Source organism: Conger conger, chromosome 3, assembly GCF_963514075.1.
Source record: "Conger conger chromosome 3, fConCon1.1, whole genome shotgun sequence".
NCBI classification, from domain to species: Eukaryota; Metazoa; Chordata; class Actinopteri; order Anguilliformes; family Congridae; genus Conger; species Conger conger.
The window spans coordinates 30,969,935-30,994,481 of record NC_083762.1 but is presented as its reverse complement, the minus strand read 5'-3'; the positions used below and the strand labels follow the sequence as shown (position 1 = coordinate 30,994,481).

The following is a 24,547-nucleotide window of genomic DNA, read 5'->3' as shown; positions in this document are numbered from 1 at the left end:
CACTGAATTTCTTAAAACAGATTTGATTGCCTGAGGCAGTTTTTCATTTCATGTAATCACCCTTCCCCTTGAAGTATGGCCTACTTCCGTACTGACCTTACCCACTTGGTACCACTAACATTGCTGGATGACAGTAACCTTGTGCTTCAATAATATGGAGATTTAAGAAGATGTTTTCAAGTGTACTGTTGCTCAGGTTAGCAATATTTATTTCCTCCCTAATTGGGGTCACTGCAAATTCTTTGTTTGGAAGCTTTCATTTCTAATCTCAAGACATCTTTCCTGCCTGCTGGTTGTATATGGGAAAATATTAATATGATATTCACAATCAGTTATGGGCATGGCAACTGAGACTACTCCTAAACATACTGTTGAAATAATTTCAGTAAGTATTGTTGTTCCTGTTATGTTGTAAACTGTAAGTATTGTGCACTATGTAGAGTCAGAATGGGGAAGGAATATGATCTAAGTGACTTTGAATTTGGAATGATTGTTGGTGCCAGAGTGGGTGGTTTGAGTAGCTCAGAAACTGCTGATCTCCTGGGATTTTCATGCAGAACAGTCTCCAGAATTTGCAAAGAATGGTGCGAAAAACAAAAAACATCCAGTGAGCAGCACTTAATGAGAGAGGTCAGAGGAGAAGGGCCAGACTGACAGGAAGGTGACAGTAACGGAAATACCCATGCATTACAACAGTGGTATGCAGAAGAGCATCTCTGAACACACAACACATCAAAAACCTCTTAAGTGGATAGGGTACAGCAGCAGAAGACTTGATACGTCTAACAGATAAGTCTAATAAATACCTAATAAAGTTCCATGAGCTCTTACCTGGATTAACCGGTTTCATGTACACCCAGTGCCACCTATGGTGACCTGTGCATAATCAGTATTGGGCACATGCTCTCTCAGTATGGGTTGGGGATGTTTCCTGGACTGTTGTCAAGTGATGCTAAAATGCCTTGCAAATTACCTTAATCCCTTGCTTCTCCCAGATACTTCAGATAAGGGAAAGGGAAACTGTTCTTGCTCGTCCTCCTCCCTGAGCCAAAAGCTAACGAACAGAACAGATCTCATTAGAACAGTGTTATATCATGAATATGATGTTACATATTTAAACATTTGCCTGTGGGGCTTTTTTTGTGTTTGTGCCACTGATTCTAACAAATACTGAAATGTCTGGACTGCAGTTCCTGTATTACATGCATACTGACATTTTCCATTAATAGCCATTTTATTCAACCAGTATTCTACAACAAAGCAGAAATTTAAAGTGTACATTTTGACAGTGTTTTGACAATTGTCTGCTAATTGTCTCCCTTGAGGCTTCCCTCTCTTCTGGATCCCAGTGCCATGTATTTAAGCTGAGCCCCTGCTCAGCACTGATTGCAATTTTCCATTGGGCTGTATGATTTATCTTGGCTCGATCTCGACCCAGAAAGAGGCGAAAGGGAAATGTTGTTTACGGGCACTGAATTGTCTCGTCTGTAGAATTACACAAATATGCTGTCCTGTCTGACATCAAAGCCTAGCGTTGGTGAATAAGAGTCAGATAGTGAAGGAATGGGCAGTGATGGGTTATATATGGGTATATACTGTATATATGTGTAAGTATATACAGTTGTGTGACAAACCAACATAAAGTAAGGTTAGTAATATCATGGGCCACTATGAGCCACCATTACAACTTCACAAGTGTCTGGAACTCTCACGGAGGGATAGAACACCATTCTTCCAAAATATATTCCCTCATTTGGTGTTTTGATGATGGGGGTGGAGAGTACTGTCTAAAACATCAGTCCAAAATCTAGTGTTCAATTGGGTTGGGATCTGATGACTGTGAAAACGTCATCAGTGACACCTCGTGCTCTGTGGATGTGGGCATTGTCATCCTGGACGAGACTACTCCCATCAGGGTAGAAATGTTTCATCACAAGATGAAGGTGACCACTCAGAATAACTATTGATTTCCCTCTAGCTGTAGGGGTCAAGCATTCAGGCCTGTACCATTCCCTTGGTGTATGCCACACATTCACTTGCCCAATTGTCAAGAATGTCTCATCTGACCCTATCATTTTTTCTACATCTCTGTAGACTTGCCTCTGTAGTGCCTAGTGTTTTCTGACTGAAATCTCAAATGTGCATTTGTCTTTGTAATGGGGGTTTATGCCCTGCAACCCTACTATAACATTCCTCTCTATGTAGCTGTTGACTGTTCCTATTGAAACACTAGCCAGTTGAATAATCTTTGTGACAGAATCTCCTGCCATCTGTGCCCAAATAATGAACCCTCTTTCAAAGTCACTTAGATCTTTTTCTCTTGCCATCTTGATCCAAAATCAAGGTCAACTGGGCCTGCTCAATTTTTGCACAAAATGCCACAGATCATGATAGGATGCGAACTACTTAATGGTATGGTATGATGAAGTACACCTGTATGGAAGCATCTGCATTCGTTAAGTTTCTCCACTGATTTATGTAGGTTTTTCATGCTATTCTGCTGCATTACGAATTCAAAGACAATGATCATGAAAACAAAGATGTTTTACGAATCTGAAAGAACAAGGATGAAATATGGCTTCCCCTTTCATACTTCACATGCACATGAGGTTTCTGCCTATGACAATGGCTTAATCTAGCTCAATCCAGAATTATATGGTTTTCATGTGTTTGCCTACAATGACACTTGGACAAAGATTAAGGCTACTAGTGAAGTTGTCCATGTCTGAAACTAAGTGGAGCAAATCAGCTAAGGCCACATTCAGGTGTTTTATTTCTGAAATACCTTTAATCTAGGGGTGAGTGAGTACTGTATTATCTGTATCTGTAGCCATTCAACCAACTACACTCACCAAGCACTTTATTAGCCTATCCACTTAGAGTTATGATGCGTTGTGTCTTCGGAGATGCTCTTCTGCATACCACTGTTGTAATGTGTGGTTATTTTTGTTACTGTCACCTTCCTGTCAGCTTTGACCAGTCTGGCCTCTGACGTCTTTCATCAACAAGGTGTTTCTGTCTGCAGAACTGCTGCTCATTTTTGTTTAGTTTTTTTGCACCATTCTTGGCAAACTCTAGAGACTAGTGTGTGTGAAAATCCCAGGAGATCAGCAGATTCTGAGATACTCAAACCACCTTGTCTGCCACCAACAATCATTCCACAGTCAGTCACTTAGATCACATTTTTTCCCCATTCTGATGGTTGATGTGAACATTAACTGAAGCTCCTGACCTGTATGGACATGATCGTATGCATTGCACTGCTGCCGCACAATTGGCTGATTAGATAACCGCATTAATAAATAGGTGTAATAAAGTAAAAATGTTCCTAATAAAGTGGTGTGAGTGTATATTATCTGTATCTGTATCTGTATCTGTATCTGTATCTGTATCTGTACTCGTAAGTGGCCGTAACTTAACCCAGAAGTGGGCTGGATCAGTGCCAACGATTTGTATGATTACTTCTGACTTTCACTTTTGTCTGTCATTTCTGTCATCTATCCAGGGGCCTTGCTATTCAGGTGATTTATTTATAATTTTTTGGGGGAAGTTTTATATTGCAGAAAAATAAAAGGAAAATGCCAATAACATAAGATGAAAGAATAAAACCAACCATATGGAAGTAACAGGGTGAACGGCATATCAGCTAGAACTGACACAGCTGAGGAACAAGAGAGCAAATCAACGGTGAGCCACAGACATGGCAAAGGGCTTTTCAGTGTTGCTTAAGTTAATAGACAAATTATATTCTAAATCAGAAATCAGATTAGTCTACCGCACCTTACATGCTGAAATGAGTTGAAGGTATCTAACTGGGTAACTAATTGTAAAATGAAGTTTTTCTAAACATTTTTTTCATTCATTGATATGAATTGTGGAAACTTGATGTTACTACAGAAAATATCTTCGGATTTGCACAAAAGGTGAACATTAAACGGAAATCACACTTTCAAATGAATTAAAAAGACTAGCACAATGAAAAGAAACTGACTGATGTTCTCTTGCTGATGCCCTGAACATAAAGAACCAGGATGCTTCTGAAAAATAAATCAGCAAGGGTTATCAACTTGAAAATGATGTGCACTTAGCTATTCTAACTTAATTTGTAGGAGGGAACTATTCTTACCAGAATGACTAACTTGCTTGCTACTAACTAGCAGTGACCTCCAAGAGTTTTATTTTCCCCCAGAAGATTAAATAGTTGAGGTTGGTAGACATTTGATTGAGCTACAGTACCTGTCCCTGTAGCAGCTATGGTGTCTGCTGTGGTTTGATCTCACCCTGGTGCTGCTGAGACGAGACTTTAAAAAGTTGTTGTATATCATTTTTGAATCGTTTAGGACAGTGTTTGTAAAATATTGCTTAAAAAGAAATGATCTGTTATTGTACTTCAAGATTAATGATTGTGTGAAAGCACGAGTTTTGAAATTGAAAGCCAATGCAATATAATGTTGAACATGGTGTTGCACTTAAGAGCTGTTATTTGCTTTCATATGCTATACGTTTTCTGATGAAATACAATTTCACTACTGGTCTTCAAGAGCAAAGCACACACACAAAACTATTTCACAAATTTAGCCTACCACTGTTACATGCCATTTTTTTCATAAAACTAACAATATAAAAGGGAATGGCCATTTGGACTTTGCCTCCGATAACTATCTGTCCACTTGGTTTTTTTTCTGAGATTGAAGTGACTTTGAAAGAGGGTGCATTATTGGGGCATGGGGAGGCAGGAGTTTATATTACAAAGACTGCTCAGCTGACTAGTATTTCAATAGGAACAGTGGCTAAAGTGCATTTACAGTCTCCTCCTAAAGTATTGGAACAGCAAGGTCAAGTGCTTTATTTTTGCTATATTCTGAAGACAATTGAGTTTGAGGTCAAAAGATGTAGATGAGATGACAGATCCGAATTTCAGCTTTTATTTCCTGGTATTTTTATCTAGATTTCTTAAACAACTTAAAAATATATAATCTTTTGTATCAGACCACTCAATTTTTAGGTGAGCAAAATTATTGGAACATGTGACTGAAATGTTTCTTGTTGTCCAGATGTGTCCTGTGAGATTGTTTCGTTAAAAAATACAATTTAAAAAGCTTGTAAAATGGGGGAAATCCATTGCACACACATTGGGGATAGCTTTTACAACAACTTGGCATGTCCTGAATGTACACAAACTTATATCCCAATAGCAATAACCCCAATATAGCTCAGGGTTTGCCAGGATATAGTAAGCTACATCCGAGTCATCTAGTAAAGCTTTTCTTTTCAACCAAATGTAGCTGGGTTTTTGCCTGAAAACCAAGACAGTCTCTAGCTGTTCCATAACGTTATTTGGTTTACTTTGTATTTCTTGCAAGTTGTTATTTTTGTTCACGATTGAAATGTATCTTGTCATTATCAAAGCACTTTGTGACTAGATGCTCAATTGAGGAGTTCAACAACATAATGTATGGCTTGAAGGAATGGTATCTGGTCTCCTACAACAACCTATAATTTCTTGCAGTAGCTTAATGGTAATGTAAACTCACCATGTTCCGGACAACAAATTGTCTAACTATGTTCCAAACAGTGCGACTTTCATGACAAATAAATAAAAAAATACTTCCAGATCAGCTTTGGTTTTTGTCCGTGTAAAATCTAATTCCTTCCATTTTTATAAGAATTTGGTACGAGTCACATACACGATCCATTTCATGGACATATTAATGGTCATCTACTGTGACATTGTGGTGGGGAAGCTGTTGCTAACCAGAGAATACGAAGTGGGCAGGATAATACAGCTCAGCCTGCATAACAGAATGAATAGGGTGTTGGGACCATCATGCGCTAACATGGTCTTCCGAACACAGGGATGTTTTCTGTATACATATTGAGCAACCATAATCATAAGCCACATTTCTCAGGAGGAAAATGGGGAATAGCGCCATCCTGAAGGAATGTTTTGACCGTGGCTGCTATAGTGGCCTGGGCTTAGGAACAGTGAATTAACATATACGTCATTTTCATCACCACTTCATTTGTAAAGTTACAACCAAAGCACCCGCTAGATTTTATATTTTTACATTTTCTCATTGTGACACATAATGGATTTATAGCTGAATGATAGATGAGTATTTGAAGATTCCAAATCTGCGCTTATCTCACCAAAATCGAATCTGACGCAGTTTACATGTTCTGTAAAACTGAAAACTGCATGATGTTACCTCCTTGGCCATGCTGCGTCACACTTTTAAAAAGCAGGCCCAAAGTGTCCAAAAAGCTCTCCAAAAAAGATTACTCACCCTAATGCTTTATAAGCAAACAAAGTTCCACATTTAAAGTGGAACTTTATTAGAAAATTAGGTTTGCTCCATTAGTCCTATTAGCGAGTACAATTACAGGTTTTATCGATAGCAAGTCCAATCCAAAGTCCAAAAAGGAAGAGAGGTAATGTCCCCTTGCAGAAATATGATGTCTTTTTTTTCAGCATTTAAATATTTAAATCTTATTTTACATCAGTGATACCAATTTAGAAACTATATTAGGTCACCTATTTAAAATAATTTGTCATTTTTAACCGTCTGGCTGGTCTTGTATCTTGCAGTGCCAGGAATAATGTGGTGACCCAACTGTGGTAGAATCTCTTCAGAAAGAAATCAATTTGACCCATTTTATAGGTCAAATAATGCATGTTCCTTTTCGTTTATCAAATAAAAGACAATTTTGCCAGCCATGTCAGATATTATTTAACATACTTGCAGTGAGCACTTTATTATGTATTTATTAGACTTTGGACTCAAGTCTGCTGCTGTAGCCCATCCACCTGAAGGATTGATATGTTGTGTGTTCAGAGATGTTCTTCTGCATACCACTGTTGTAATGCATTGTTATTTGCTTTACTGTCAACTTCCCATCAGCTTTGACCAGTCTGGCCCTTCTCTTCTGACCTCTCTCATTTACAACGCGTTTCTGCTCGCAGAACTGCTGCTCAATTGATGTTTGTTTTTCACACCATTCTCTACAAACTACCTAATAAAGTGCTCACTGTATGTATATTTGCAAGAACACCAGGAACAGAAGGCGCCCACTTGGCGGAGTCTGACACCCACATTGAACAAGCTTGACTTTGTGCCAAGAATGCAAACACAAGTGTCATCCTGAGCGTACAGGGACCGAATGGCCTGCAATAGCGACCTGGCCCCCCCATACTCCCGTAGCACCCCCCAGAAGATCCCTTAAGGAGCACGGTCATGTGCCTTCTCCAATTCCACAAAACATGTAGACTGGATCACCAAATTCACATGACCACAGACACTGAAATATGGTAAAAAGCTGGCAGGCAGGCAGGACAGAATCTGTTCCTCCTGAATATGAGGTTAGACTATCGGTCGGGGCTTCCATTCCAGCTCATTGGCACAGACATTCCCAAGGAAGCTGAGGAGTGTGATGTTTATGCATAATGTACTGAACAAGCTTTCCACCTGCTTGTATACATTACGTTTGACAGGATAATGTATACAATAATGTATGCAATGTTGACACTATATCTCTGATTTACAAATGTCTGTATCAGACATATGTAAATCATAGCTATCAACAAAAAATAAGAGAACAACTGATGATATACTTTAATACAGTGATCCATGGCCACCTGCAATAAGATGTTTTTACAAATCCCAAAATTAAGGTAAAATAAATATTGTAATGAAATAGATATAACTAACCAAAGACACAGTTCTCTGTAATAAAAGGCAGTTTTAGCAACACTGTCTAACTGTTAAGGTTATGAAATAGTTATTAAATAATAAACATTGTCAGATGAAAAAGTGTCAATTCTTTCACCTTGTATTAAATGCACCTCACATGTACAATGTATATTGTTTCTAAAGCAATACTTAGGATTCATTAAGAGTATAATAACAATCTTGGAAAAGTTAAGCATCTGTCTAAATTCAAACTGCTGCCAGAGGCTGATTCTGTTTTGTAGAGTTTTAATCAACACCAAAATAATTAGAATTCCTTGCTTTGTGTGCTTATCTTCTACCTGCATGTGTCTGATTTATGCAAGTTACATCCAAAGCATGCAGAATCAACTTTGCTTTAAAGCATGCTGACTTACCAAGGAGAGATTCAGGAAAGGCAAAAAACAGTGTTCCTGTCTAATAGATGTTAAAGGAGTCTGAAAAATGGTTTTGAAAGAGAACAGTGCTGAACTGCATGATAAAAACAGGCCCGTATAATGCGCACCACTGTGGAAGAAAATGAGTCAAATGCCAAAAGGAACATTTTTATAGGGAGAATGATGCATGAACACACTCAGAAACTGGTCTTTGCTATGTGAAAAATGTGTAGGCTAAAGTATCTATTTTCAAAAAAACAAAGTTCAATTTTCTGTTCTTAATCCCCCTCTCTGTCCCTAAACATTCACTCATGAATTATTGAACCACCTACAAACTCATCCTACAAAAAAAATGCCCTCCTGCGTTTGAATAAGCGTGATGATTCACTGCTCTCTTCTTCACGTGTAGAGCATTGCCGTATGGGATTTCTCTTTTTGCTGGAAGCTTGAATTTTATACCCTTGGCAGGAGAGAGGAAGAATGAGGGAGCAAGGGAATATCATTGCTCCCTTCCTTTTCATAATTTGGAACATAACCGCACTTGGCATGGCTGCCATATTTCAAATTGGCATTTTGGGGATTCCCACCCTGAAGCAAGGGAAGGGAACATCAGGAATAAATAATAAAATCTGTATTTGAATTCAGTCAGTTAGTCAGCGAGTGAGTGAGTAAAAGTAAATCAGCAAATAAATAAATAAATAAATAAATAAATAATAGCTCCAAGGCTCTAATTGAAAAATCACTATTAAAGTAACTTTTTTTTCTGATACCATAATCATCTGACTCAACAAAGCAAAGACAAAAAGCCCTGAAACCCCCTGCAATGCAGGCCTCTGTATTGCATAAGGCGTCTCATGCAGTTCAAAGTTAAGATGAGCAAGTGAAAACAGTACTGGAATGGGCACGTAGATTGAAACCACCTCCTTTGAGAATTTTCCCTTGTAGATAAAAAATGCACTTTGTGCTGCCTCTGTGGCAAGATAGGCTGTTTTAATGGGTTGCTTGAGCAACACATTTGCTCTCATTACCCGAAGAAAGGCTGCTGTCATTACATTTAAATCTAATTTCCTGATTGTGTTATAATGTAGCTATTTATGTCCATTCTTCCAAATGTATTCCGAATGACAATGTTTCTTAAGGTAATTTCATTTGTTCTAATGTAGAAAATGATAATGTGGAAAACCCATTCATGGATAAGGTTATATTGCATGATTTGTTTCTGCTTTATCTCTCACTCACTAGGTCCTAATACATGTGGAACTTGAGTTTTTTTGGGGGGCAATTGCAATCACTATGGTAACAGGATATACCGGTTGAAAGCGTTAAAACTTCTATCTGTATAACCTATTTCAAGATGCCATTGCTTTAGGGACAACAGTGCTTTTTAGACATCACTTCAATAACATGTCTGTTATCAGTTCTTTGATGAGCTGAAGTTATACTCTATACTCTTTAGAATTTTCTTGCACATGGATGGGAGTAATGCCTTTTCCCTGCAACTATGTTACCGATACTAGTCAGAGACACTCATACTCAGGCTCATTGTGTTCTTGAAAACACATGCAAAACACAGATAATAACATTCCTGAGACGGGTGCGTGGGGGTTGGACCCAAAATGCACGACTCAGAAACAATGGGTAGATAAAGTCCCGTCAGGGCTTTATTCGGGACGAATCCCAGGAGAGTGGTCAACACAAGCAAAGTCCATACACGAAGACCCAGCCAAACAAACAGTAAACAAACAAAAAGCACGGTGCCGAGGAAAGAGGTGAACTCGTAGTCGTTAGGCGTGCAGGGGGGTCCGGTAGCAGGAGAGCTGTCAGCGAGGCAGAAGTACAGGCGGACGGCAGGCAGGGTCGTAGTCGAAGGCGAAGCTGAAGTCGAAACCATAAAACAAACAGCGAGGCAAAGGTACAAAATCGGTAGGCGAGGACATGGTAAAAAACAAACGATGGTCAACAAAACAGAAATCAATAATCGGTAGTTGGTAAACAGGCTTGGATCGTAACATGTAATCAATAAATGTAAATGCTCAAGCATTGCGTTGATAAACAAGAGGCAGACAATTTTGCGAAGAACCGTAGGGCGACTGGGCTATAAATGCAGGTGTAGACAATTAGTTTAGAGAGCAGCAAGGAAATGAAAAACAGGTGGGATAGATGACAAGTTTAACAAGGTAATTAGTAATCGTTAGTAATAAACCTATCCTGCCCTAGCATTAGTAAATTAGTAAATGACATGCACGAGAAACGGAAGGTAACATGAACACATAATTAGTTTGTTAGTTCTACCCAATCCTGATCTAGCGTTAGTAGTTAATAAATAGACAAATGGAAACAATTAGGGTGTGAATGACAGAGAGAGAGAAAAGGCGGAACGCAAGGTTTGCGGAAAGACATGTAAAAGTGTATGTTTAAACAGTAACCAGTCTACGTAACAATAAACATAAATCAAAACATAACACAAAACGAAACTAAGACGATAACCACTTGTTACGTGTGCCATTGACAACTCTGCCCCAGCTCGTGTCAACCCTCAATGGCAACGTAAACATATGAAAATAGGGACATCAAGACAATTGTTTGAAACCAGAAGAAAAAGTGTTTAATAAATAATTACCATCCCCTCGGGAGAGTGAGGTCCAACAGAGATACAAAAACAAGGCATCTCACCCTCCCAAAGGGGGGAAGGCAACTAAAACAAAGAATAACACAAAACTAACAAAAGACTGTGCAGACAAACTACAACATAATGTGTGAAAAATGGTAGCCGCAATGGTGTAGCCAACTCCTCCTTATATAGGCCGGGATTCAGGCGCAAACCAGCACCTGAAAAGGAGAAGCAGCTGTTGTCAATTACACAATTAAACATGCCCTCGACCCCACACCACACAAACAGTGACTAGCTCATGTTGTGTGTGTGAAATGAATGCATGTGTATGAGTGTATATGTGTGTGCGTGTCCAAGTGCTTGAGAGTGTGTGTGTGTGTCTAACTAGGTGACTACATACCATGCGCCCACATATATACATATGACACCCAACAGACAACCACCACACTCGTCACACCCCCACACCCAAATTTATGCACGATCCCCAAAAGGGAACGAACATAAATAATGACACGCACTTACTTACCCGACCCACATTTCATACACCCACACATGGAGCATCAATACAGCCGGGACAATGCGTCCGCCAACACATTATCCCTACCCTTGATGTGAACTATATCTATGTCAAAAGCCTGCAAGAATATGCTCCAGCGCATCAAGCGCTGATTTGTATTGCGCATCCTACTCATGAAGACCAATGGGTTGTGGTCAGTGTATACTTTTAGTGGCACACATGACGACCCAACATACACCTCAAAGTGAGAAAGAGCCAAGATCAACGCCAATGACTCCTTCTCAATCGTTGAGTAAACCCGCTGATGTATGTTGAACTTCTTCGAAAAATAGGAAATGGGATGCTCTACACCATCTTCTCCATCCTGGAGCAGCACAGTGCCAGCACCAAGGTCACTGGCATCGACAGCCAGCTTAAAAGGCTTTGCAAAATTAGGAGCAGCAAGGACAGGAGCACTAACCAAAATAGATTTAATTTGCTTAAATGCAAACGAGCATCTGAAAAGTTCTCTTTGGGCTCAACAGATCCGTAAGAGGTGCGGCTACCGCTGAAAAGTTCCTACAGAACCCTCTGTAGTAACCTGCCATCCCTAAAAACCAACGGAGGTCACGCCGAGAGCCAGGTTCTGGGAAAGCCAATATAGCCTCGACCTTAGAATGGACAGGACAGACTTCATAACAAGGTAATATAATCGTAACGAAACATAACTAGACATGACAAGAAAATAAATCGTAACAAGAAATAAACTAAACAACATTAACATAATACTAACATAATACATGATAAGACAATACGTGACTAAGACCAAATTAATAAACATAAAACATGGCAAGACAGAGCTGAAACGTGGCAATTCCTAGCAGTTCTGCGATATAAGTACCTTTGTAGAAGTATACACGGTAAAATGGACAACAATGATAATTCCTCCAGAGAAGTAAACAATGAACATTATATCAACATTTGTCCATGTTAGCATATTTTCAGAATGAGAAACTATTATGCTTTTGGTTGACTGGACCCCGTGAAAAGGATACTGACATTACCTTATTTCTTGTATGTGGATTTCCAAAATGCATAGAATATAAGGTCTCCCCAGGAATGTTACAAATTAAGCAACTGTTTTCCCTGAAGCAATGTCATCTTATACGTTATACAGATTGAACCGTGAGTTTTAATGCTTTCAAATGGTATATTCTGTTACCAAAATAATTGAAAATTGCAAAGTGGAAAAAAAAGTAATGAATGGGAAAAAACTCTCACCGGCTCAGCCTTGGCAGACTTAAGGAGTTAATGTGTAGCTAGCGGTATGTTTGGGTTTTTGGAGGTACACTTTAGTGGATACAATTAGCAGAGAATTAATACTATTGTGTCCTTGTCTTGGGGCACAAGGGGCTGTGCAGGTAGCTATTATGGATGGTGGATTAACAGCAAGTTAGCCAAACCCATCTTATTTTATCCATATCATTTCCGTCCTTGCTTCTTCACCTAGAATTGATGTTTTCACTGGGCTCAGTTGGGTGAGGTCCCACTGAGTGTTACAGGAAGGCTGAAACAATGCATGGGCTCATTCTCTTGTGCTGCAGTTATCACTGTCTGCAGTGCCAGATTTGACCGCATTCTTTTCAACTGACTTTTTCTGCTTTTCAGCCCCACCTTTTGACTTCTTGCCTTTCTATGTTTATAAACTAGCTAGCCTAGGTCTGTACACTCACTGTATGCCGTCGATCCAACTAACCTATGAACTGAGACGTGACCCAAAAGGGAGCCATGTAAATAGATGTGAAAGTTAGTTTCAGGGGAAATAAGAGAGACTAGCTGAGAGATTTGAAGAATCCACACACCCCCCCTCCCCACAACAGTACACAGCCCTCTCACCTAGGCCAATCAAAGCCACACAGCATTTTATAATTTATTATTTTTTTTTTTGGTTGGAGGCTCAATGTGAGAAAGTTTTAACACATCAAAACTAAAATATCTGACAGTTCAGCACCCAAAAGAGAACGATGAATTCCCTGCAATGAAACAGCAGTATTGAGCGCTAGCCAAGCAAAGCAGCTAATTTATACAATAATTCCAGCATAGGCGAGAGCAGCTTTCGAACGTCAGCATGAATGACTAACATAATATATAGCCTACTCGGATCGGTACACAGTATCAGCCGATCCACTTAAAGAAGTACTTGGTACTCATAAAAATCCAGTGTGACAAGTTGTCACAAATGCACACCCTCTATTTAACTGTTTATAACTCTGTACTGAAATAAGATATGAAGATGAATACAAGATATGTGCCTGAGCCTTCATTTGCTATGACATTTATTCCATTGTGATGTATCGCGTCCAAGAAATGTAAGAGAGGGAAAAGTGACAATATGCCCCATTCTCCACTACACATTCTTAAAATTCACATAACAATTATTCATCATGAAAGGTCATCATTACCTTTTTATAATGTGTAGGGCCCAAAATTAATCTTGAGCATTTGACTAACTGGGTTGTCAACTTGAATTTCAACAATTATCCTCCAGGTGTCCTTGTAGACACTTTAAGTTCAGCAAACATTTGGTAGTCCGCACAGACACATGACTAATTATACAATTAGGGACTCATTCTGAGATGTTCAACAGTGCAAAACGATAATGACACTTAGGGGTAAGGAGGAAGTGAAACATTGAAGACAACATCAAGATGGATGAGTAAAACAGTATCAGCCTGGCACATTGCATACAGATTGGTTTAATTTATCTAGCACAGATTGACTTATCTTTAGACCCACATCAAAGATTACAATAAAGGGGCACACACAGGAATAGTTGTGTGGAGTTTGATATTAGTTCAGTTTTAGCATTGGGACAAACAGGTTTTTATTTACAGTAAGGGAATAAAACTAACTTTTTAAAAACATTTAGAACTGGTTGGTGTAGGGGCATTCACAGGTTCATGGATTTCTGCAACAAGATATGTAAATATATTTCAATTAACTCCAAAACAGCTTGTCCATAAATTGTAGGCCTCCAGAGGTTGTACTGTAAGTTTATTAATTTAACTTTCCGAAGCAATTATGTTAATAATCTTTTTTTCTTTTTCTGGTTGGAAACATTTTGTATGGCATGCACCACCCGAGACTTCTGCACTTGGTACCAGCACAATATATATATATATATATATATGGATGGATGGATGGATGCATAGAAACATGAAGTGGATTCCTTGAAGTGCATTTTCTTGTGAGTGCCCCGATTATCAGCTATTATAGCTGGATCAGAAACGTATGGAAATATGATAGATATACTTATTTGCACACAAAAATTGGGCCAATCAAAAATACGCACACTGTAGTATTAAAAAACTGCAGTAAGATCTTGCCTTAAGACATGGTCCTAGTTAGGACTAAGAGCATTGTTACAATGGAACCTGCTTTGTAACTAAGTAAAGGGAAGTACATAAATAAACAAATAATTAAATACATCATGGATGATTTTAGCAATTTCAAAAGTGCATATACACAAAAGAAAATACTCAGTTGTCTTGTATAGTCAACTATATATAATCTTTATCATTAGGACTTTATTATTTCATTGATTTCAAAGGCAGAATTAAATGATTAATATGAAATAATTAATTTGAGCAGCTTATGAATGCATATTGGACAGCGATACAAAAACAGTATAGGCAGAGTAAATTTGCACTATGGTGCTGGTCATGGTCACTGTGGCAGTTGGTGAATGGGCAAGACACAGAGAGGATTTTTTTTTTTACCCCATTTATTTACTCATTGAATTACCCAAACAAATTAAATCCACAAAATAACAGTCATTTAATCACAACCCAAAAAAGCGTCCACTGTTAGAATGCGCAACAGAGAGTCTGGAAGCTGCCAATCTTACACATGCAATTACTGAGTTCCCACTAGGTCTCTCCCCTGGGCTTCAAAGTTAGGCCTTTATATACAGCCCAATAATTCAGCAATGGGTAAAAACTGCCATGAGTAGCACTGAGCCACAGCTGCTATCCTGCCTGTCCCTGGTCCTGCTGCTTTCCCAGGTGGCCTAAACACCAGGAGGTCTTCGAAAGATATGAATGGACAGCGCCTCAGAGCACAGGAGTGGGCCCCTCTGCTACCGCCCCACCCTTTCTGATGTTGTAAAAAAATACCCAACAAATACCCAACTGAATATTCCATCCCAATCAATTGAAGAAGAAAGCACAGTTCAGTCAACCGGATCCCAATTTTCTATAGGCTGTCAGGATGTCTGACTAAGTTTGCGGTATCGATGCAGTAAAATCTATGTAAAAAAAAATCAATGCCTTTGACATGGTCTGTCACTCTGAACTTGAAAATTACAAACAGTATGCTAAGCAACTCTGGGATACCACTGAAAAAAAGTATCTGTTTATTGAAGAATGCCAAACAGTACAATTTGTAATGTCTGTATGGGCTATGGGCATTTTCACACATCATTCCCTGAAAGAAGCTAGTAAAAAAATGTTTCCTTTATTTAAATGGGTGGCATTTACTGCTGCCTCTGTTTCTAATAACATGCCCCAGCTGCTAAGAACTTTGATTTTGTTCATTGTACAGCACGTTTTATCACTCTAGAGCAGATTATAAAACAAAATGTCCTACCTACTCAATAAAAAATGTGTTTTATGTGTTCTTGTTTGACATTTAAATTTATTGCTGCCAATCTGTGATATGCCTGCATGGTGACTGAATTAGTCCCTGAGATATGTATCTGCAATTAACTGAATGATTGATTGACATATGACTTGAAATAGAGGCTCCATTGACTCCTTGATGGTCAAGGACTGAAATACATGCAATTTAACAACCCAAGGATTTATCCAGGCCCTAATTATGCATAGATGATTATAGATTTTAGAACACTTAAGTACTTATAAAACAAAGCATTAGAAAGGACATAAACAAATACAGAATTAACACATATTTTAAGTCTACAATCAAGTGTGACAGGAATAATAGTCCATAAAGAGAAAGTAGGTGATTATCCTGTATTTCCATCACACCAATGTCTTTTTTGACAATTCAAATAGATCCAATTAGATTTTGAGCTGAACCAACTGAAGTTGTGTTTTAAAGGCCGAATGACAAAGGCCTAATTATTAGGCTGTAGAAGTTCACATTTGGCCCCAGGGCTGCTATTTGAATACCCTGACATACAGACATACCATTTTCATTAGTTTATCAAAAGTGGTCTGTTCTGCACAGCTTTTAATTTCTGTGAACATTATGACACTGCATTACTGAAATTATGAATCATGATGGCTGAATGACTTGTATTTTTGTGTTTAACAAAATGGATGCTTAGGTACATTCCTTAATTAAATAAATCTTATTTTAATTCTGGATTACACCTCAATTTTAGAATCTAATTAAAGACTGTAATCCAATATCAATAGTCCCGTTTACATGTAGCTGTGTATTCCATGTTTAATCAGATTAACAGGCCAATCAGAATAAAATTCCTCATGTAACCACTCAATTGGAATAAATTATCCTATTCCGATTGAAATTTTATTTGGTTTAGAAGGGGTAGTCGAAACCTTTTGATAATACAGTTTAACAGAATATATGCTATGTAAACACTTAAACTGACTACTTTCCTTGAATGCACATGGTAAGAGATGCCACCGAGTTTCGACCTAGCTGGGGAAATCGCTTTTTTATTTTGCAAACAACATAAACATTAAAATAACTCAGAACTGTGAAACAATGGTCCAATATGGAGGGTTAGGAATGCCAATATTAAAAAATAAATAGCCCAATAAAGTTTTTATAAAAATGACAATTAATTAATGTAAACCTCGAGTAGTTTACGGCCCAAGCTGCACTGATATAGGCTAATTTGGCATAGCCTACACCACCACTTTTATGGGAAAACAAAGCCTGTTTTCACTTAACAGGTTGGTAACCACCTTTGTACTTACAGCAGTTGTTTGGTTTTCTGAAGCCAGATTACGCAAAGAAACCCAATATGTTAAACTCCCTTCGTAATATACTCCAATGGCTGTGTTGGGAACAAAAAAGACAGCGTAATATCATGGCATCAGTATGGTATCATCTCACTGAACTTCGCTTTTGTGGAAGCTGTCGGTTTGGCTGAAAGGCGATTCTGTTGAGTAACAAGCATTGGCAAGTGAAAATAAACTAATTGAATTTTTCAATTACCTTTAGACTCCATACCTGGATACAGGAATGTGCAGCAAATTTTATTGTCGGAATTCCACCATTTACTAAAAATAATCTTGCCAGTCCCTCCAGGAATTTCCGATCTTGCTATCACAATAATTCATGCAAATTCAACCAATACATTTTTCATAAAAGCCCACAATAATCACAAAAACACTTGTCAACACAAACAAGGCTGTAGGCAAAAGGGTAATCGACTTCAACTATTGATCAATCAATCAAAACGTTTGGTGTGCCTACTGGGTTTTATAGGTGATGTTGACAGATTTCATTATTTCACAGTGAAAACAATGAAATAGTGTTATAAAATAAATGAATGTTGTTTTTAATTAATAGTTTTTCATATGAATTAACTGTGGTTTTAATTAATTATTTGTCATTTTAATTAATCATTTATAGGGATATTTATTTTTTCAATATTAGCAGTCCTAATCCTCCATAGTTGAAAGCCTCAAAAGTTAGGTGTTTGAAATAAAGAAAGTGGAATCCACAGAAATATAGAGAAAAGAGAATGCTGGAAAATGAAAGGGCTAAAGGGCTAAAAGCCTAAATTTAAAAAAGTGGTTCCGACCAAGCCAATTTACAATTTTACGAATTTACAGAGTAATTTACTGGAGATTGCAGTAAAGCTGCTCTTGCACTCGGCTTCTCTCATTTAGTTGCAAAATAATTCTATTCAGCTAACGCTGCTTCCTGAAAAGTTACAGCAGAAATGCAATTATTGTACGTAATACACAACAATTTGGAGAGGTGTGAGAATCTTTCTCCATGAAGTTGCGAGATCATTCTGCACATGTCAAAATGTTTTATTCTGATTAAATGCTTGCTATGTAAACATACACCTTAATTGCATCAAATGTATTCAGCGTGCATGTAAACGATTCATTTAGAATCTTCAATCGGAACAAATTATTCGGAATGAAGAAATATTTTGCATGTAAATATGGCTACTGATATAGTACATATTGTATCCTTGTTATTTAGCTTTATTGACTTTACCAAGTGAAGTTGGTCTTGAGGATGGTGGCTAGTCGTACAACTGGAATTGTTATTGATACTGGAAATACACATTCTCGTGAATACATTTTCTACACGTTTTGGTTTTCATTTTTATCTTTTTATCATAGCACTGTACAAATTGAAACCAACACATTATAATATAGAGTATATGTACTGTATGTTACCTTTTAAAATCATTTACACATATTTTAATCTAAATCTAATCTGTCTTTCTGGTGGGGTAGGGGCACAAAAAGGTGCATTGCATTGCAATCTTTGCTACCAATACTTTACATATCTGTGGAACAGAAAGAAACTAAGTCCATTGGTTAAGCAAACTGATTAGCACAGCACAAGTCCTATCATTGCTACCAAAAGTCAGGGAAAGAGGGGTCATCCTTGAGGTCAAGGAGGTACCATGCTGCTTCCAGACTACAGAAAACCATTACAGAGCCATAATATCAAATGCAGCAATCTCCTGGAATAATCAAAGGCCATTGAATATTGAAGCACTTCAAAGCGCTGATATTAAAGGGAGCAGCATGTAATGATATGACAATGGCTCTGCAGAGGCACAACAGCTGATGAATACTAAATCCAAAGAAAGGAATATAGAATGAGACAGTGTTGAGCTCAATTGCCATGTTGCACCTAGAGGAGGCACCTTCAGAGAGAGTATTAAGGACAGACCTACACAGATGAAATAAAGGGAGTGCCATCAGTAACCTACCCCGAAACTGACAACACATTCAAATAGATTTGGGCCAAATTTTCCAAATTCAAAATTTTTTTTTTCTCATTCAAATGATATTATCATTGTCAGAGAAGGGGGGCAGGGAATACATGCCTACCACACCCACTGATGTTATTACCAGTGATTCCATACCACCATGTGATTTTTCATCTGATGGCTCAAGCTAAACATGGTTATGGTTAGTACTGTGATAGGAAACCTGGGGAACTAGCTTTCTTCTGGAAGTGAAGTTGGTAAACCAGTAGAAGGACAGTCTTTCCTCAAGACCAGTTATGTGCAATGCCCCAATAATTGGTGCACTGTGCCATAGGACATGTGGGGTTCATTCCAATTGCTTATTTTTCTCCTCCTATTTCTTTTACTTGCTCCTGACTAGGAAACATGGTCCACCATCTTTAAGGACATTCCAACCCGTTAAATGTTCCTACTAGGAACTAGAAGTTATCCTTTATGGAAGTATGTAATGTAAATCCTGTTAAGATCCAAAGAACATAAAGATAAATGAAATCCATAATCATTATAATTTCCTCATTTTAATGTTTTTATGTCAAACTTCATTGTTTGAATGGGACCAAACAGGAACCGGGTTCTATTGCACATCTACACATGCTCCTCCTCTCCAGTGACTCCTGTGGATTTGCTGCCACATGAGCAGCTGCTCACTGCCCGCTAAAAATAATAAACATGCTTTCTCCTGCTAGCTTAGGTTTGTGTAACAATGAGTGACCTACATGAGTCTGAGCTCAATGACACCACTGAAGTTGTATTCGCCTGTCCTCTACTAACAGCCCAACCCTAAATGCATGACTTACACACCTTATGGGTGTTATGATGCTACCATACAATGTAAAGTTACATGTACAGGTATTAGACTGACTTCTATGTTTGCACATTCACCAGTGCTAAATATGTTTTCTGATTGGCATTTCCCTAGTGAGATTGCAATTAATTGGTAAGCCAGCTTACTCATAGTCATCAGTGATGAAATCATCCTTGAATGTGACAGTCTGCAGGAGGAGTCATGGAAAACATCTTTGACAGGAATAGTTTTTATACTAATGCTTAAAGTGAACCATTTGCACATTCAAAAATGAAACAATGCATGGGAATACTACAGATACTCAGTGAACGCTTTATTAGGTAGACCTGTGCACCAGCTCCTTAATGCAAATATCTTGCCGAAATCACTCAATACATAAAAGCACACATGGCCAGGAGGTTCAGCAGTTGTTCAGATCATTAGAATTGGGAAGAAATGTGATCTAAGTGACTTTGACCGTGGAATGACTATTGGTGCCAGATGGAGTGAGTAAGTTTTAAACTGGGTTTGAGTATCTCAGAAACTGCAGATCTCCATGGACTTTTCATGCACAACAACAGTCTCTTGAGTTTAGAGGGAATGGTGCAGAAAAAGAAAAAAGAATTAGATATAAAATTAAAGGAAGGGTTTTTGCAAGTGCAGCCCCCAGTATGGCCACAAAATAAGATCAGTGCAACTATTGAGCCCTTAACCCCACATTGCTCCAGGGGAGATTGCCCCCTCCTTAGTCTAATCAATTGTAAGTCGCTTTAGATAAAAGGTCAGCTAAATAACTGTAATCTAATGGTTGCAATTATTGCAGCTAAAGGGAAACCAGTTATTAAGTTTAAGGGGGGAATTACTTTTTCACAGGGGTGATTTGAGTCTTTGATCAATTGTTTCATTAATATGAAAATGTGTTCAGGTTCCCTTTGTCCAATATTACTTTTTGTCTAATCATTCAATGTGAAAAATATGCAATAATAGAGGAAATACTTTACAACACTGTATATAGAGTGAGCTCCAGAATGTTTGGCACAAAGACATTATTCTCTGTATTTGAATCAAATAATTTACATGTGATTAAAGTGTAAATTGTCAGATTTTATTAAAGGATTTTCTACATATATGTAGCACCCCCTTGCTGTATTTGCATTAAAATGTGGGAGATTCCCTGAGTTCATTTATCAGACAATATATTATCGTCCCCTTTAATTATTAATTATTTTATTTATTTTAATGTGTTCGACTCCCAAGCAAATATATTTAACCCACCATATAATGAACCTAACTCTTACCCCCCTGGTTAAGAGTTAAGTTAATATTGTAACTCTTCAATGTGAAACTACAGCGGCTCCTTCACTCTACCGAGCAGAATGAAAAGTAGCTACTCAGTCACAGCTTCCACAGTGCAGCAATTCTGTCAAATTGTAGGAAAGTCTCTCTCACCACTGTCTCCTCCCTGTTGCACAGACAATTTCGAGTTCACCGTTGGTTACAACAGCTCAGACATGCTGGAGTTGGGGGTCAGAAATGAGTCAGGCTTCATGTGGAAATGTAGATTCCGTTGTCCCTACAGTACTAATAGGTGTTCTGTTAACTTACTGTTCTAGCTCAGATTCAGAGTAGTCAGAGGCAGTGGTGTTGGCACAGGCATCACCATCTCCTGACCAGCACTCCTCCTCACTTCTGTTATCAGGAGCACGGATTTGATGTTCCTCAGAGACGTCATCAGTCTCCTCAGGGACAGAGGTTTTATCATACTCACCATAGGTCCTCCTTTGGGAGAACTTGTCATTGACTGACTGATGGGTAAGAGGTCATCTCTATGCAGTGTTATCACACTACCTTTTCCTTCCTCAGGCTTCACCGGTAGACAGGTAAGTTGGGTAGTCTTCGTACTACCACATACAGCACAGAGCTCCAGCGGCTTTCAAGCTTATGTTTGCCTTTCAGTCCCAGGTTTCTCAGAAACACTTGGTCTCCGGTCTCAATCATCTGGAAACTCACTCTGTTGTCATATGCTATTTTGTTTCTGTGGTGTGTTGGCTAGTTGGTAGGGTTTCTGCAGATCTACCTTCAACTTCTCCACACACCAGGAATGGTGTCTGTCTCCAATTCCATCAGATGAGGTTCCAAAGCAAAGACTCACTGGCAGTCGCGCTTCTCTGCCAAACATCAGTAGATCAGGTGAGTATCCCATCGCATCACATTTCATATTGTTATAGGCATGGACTACATATGAAATATGTTGACTCCAGGAATGTTCCTTTTCATGCCCCAAGGATGCAAGCATGGAAAGCAGAGTGAGGTTGAACCTTTCTGGTTGAGGGTCCCTTGGGGATCATAGGGTGTGGTTTGGGATTATTACATTACATTACATTACATTATGTGGCATTTAGCAGACGCTCTTATCCAGAGCGACGTACAACAAAGTGCAAATCAAACACAAGAACAAGTGCAAAAGTGGACCTGAGAGGACAGTACAGTTCCAAGTCCTAGTGTAAACATACAGAAATTCAGAACCATTGTAGAGTTAATCAGTAGCTCTCGATTCAACCAACTCTTGAAATGTCTTCCCTGGTCTGAATGTATTCTGGTGGGCTGTCTATAGTGCACAAAGTACTTTTTCAACATCATTTTTTCGACAGTTCAGGGATACGGCTTGGTGTTGGCATGGATCATAGAGTCTCTAGTGGAATAAGTGGTCTAAGTGGTCACTGCTATATCATGGCATGGACCCTCTGTGTTGAGTGGATCTAGCCATGCTCTGATGTTAATTGCCTTAGGGTCACCCTTATGTCTGTGCCGGCCCCCTGCCTCTTGTCCCTTAGTTATGCTGCCATAGTGTTATTCAGCCGGGGTTTTTCCTTATTGCACACAGGCATCTCTTCCCCCACATTCTGCTGACTAATAATTGTTTTGTTTCAGCCCTCCTACCCCTGCTCCAGGCTCCAGCACCACAACCTGACCCCGTCTTCAGCTAACCTGCCTCTTCTGCCCTTCTTGTGCCAAGAACGGACCTTCCCGGATAATCATACATATTTGTCATCTGCATAATTATTTGCATGATTTATTATTTGTATAATTCCTAATTTAATTTATGAATCTAATTTTTGTATATATTACACATAAACACTATTGTTAAACTCACTGTTTGTCCATTGCCAGCCAGAAGCAGATGGGTTCCCCCTCCGAGCTTGGTTCTGATCAAGGTTTGTTCCAGTTAGTCAGGGAGTTTTTCCTTGCCACTCTCGCCCTTGGCTTGCTCCGGGGGGGGTTTCAGGCTTGGGCTTTGTAAAGCCGCTTTGTGACAAACTTTGTAAAAAGTGCAATACAAATAAAATTGAATTGAATTGAATTTAACAGAATTAAAATGATTCTCAGGATCAGTGTCTTTATCTCTCGGCCACTTTCCTTGCTATATGGCTTCAACCACTCTCCATATGGTGTCATCCTTCTTCTGAGTTGGCTTTGACACCTGCTTTAAGGAGAGCAAGTCAAGGTGAGTAGGAAAAGCATAGACATCAGGGATGCACTCAGGAGGTCCCAGCCAATCAATATATCTTGGTGGTGTACCAGATGACTCAGTAAACCCATTGACAGATGTATTTTACCCCACTCTGAGGTATGTTCTTCCACTTTCCCCTCCTCACCGCATCAGCCATGTTTCTTGACAGCAGTTCAATGTTGTTCTTGCCGGACCGGTAATGGGCCATGTGGCTAAGGCAACCAGCCAGCGATTGCCTGTTGCGTTAAGCTTGGCTGTCATTGGAACATAGGTCAGTGGGTTATTATCAATACACACTGTGAATTTGGCTCCATATAGGTAATCATGGATTTTATCCATGACCGCCCACTTCAATGCTAAAAACTCAAGCTGGGGAATTGGATAGCGCTGTTCAGTGGCACTCAATTTCTGCTAGCAAAAGCCTCTGGTCATAGTTCTTCTGAGTTTTTTTGATACAGTACAGCACTAAGCCCTTTTATGCATTCCCTTTTGTGAATTATGTGAGGGGTCTGACAATAGCGGAGCAGTTCTCTATTAACCTCCAATGATATCAGTAGAATCCCAGAAAAGACTTCAAAGAATTCAGATCTGTGGGCTGAGGTCAGTTGGTCACAGGCTCAGCTTTTTTAGGATCCATGGGGATGCCGTCTGCAAATTCTATATGTCCCAGATATTTGGGTTGGAAAAATTGGCATTTGTCCAGAGACAGCTTTAGTCATTCTCCAGCACCTTGAGAAGCTGTTCTTCGTGTTCTTAAAATAACTTTCCAAAGACTATCAGATCATCTTGGTAAACCAGCCCCCGGAGAAGGTTAGTGTCACCTACTGCTCTTTCCATGAGTTTTTGGAACATCACTGGGGCTCTGGTGATACCATGCGGCATCCTTTCAAGTTGATACATTGAAATATCCACTCCGCAAGTCTAAGACTGAAAACCACTTGCTCTGTCATAAGCAGTCAAGAGCATCATCAATGCGGGGAGTGGTATACTGGTCAGGCACTGTCCGACTATTCAGTGTTTTATAGTCTATGCACATTCTGAC

General features: G+C 38.9%; 1 protein-coding gene across 1 annotated transcript in view; it reads right to left on the bottom strand.

The window, feature by feature from the left end:
• Window positions 1-23,713, bottom strand: part of LOC133123447 (uncharacterized) — a 68,823-nt gene extending 45,110 nt beyond the window's left edge. The window contains exons 1-3 of the mRNA XM_061233912.1: window positions 23,651-23,713; window positions 21,600-21,799; window positions 21,444-21,456 (exon numbers count right to left, since the gene is read on the bottom strand). Coding sequence (XP_061089896.1) covers window positions 21,444-21,456; window positions 21,600-21,799; window positions 23,651-23,713 — 276 coding nt within the window. The remainder of the gene's footprint in view (window positions 1-21,443; window positions 21,457-21,599; window positions 21,800-23,650) is intronic.
• Between the last annotated feature and the right edge of the window lie 834 nt (window positions 23,714-24,547).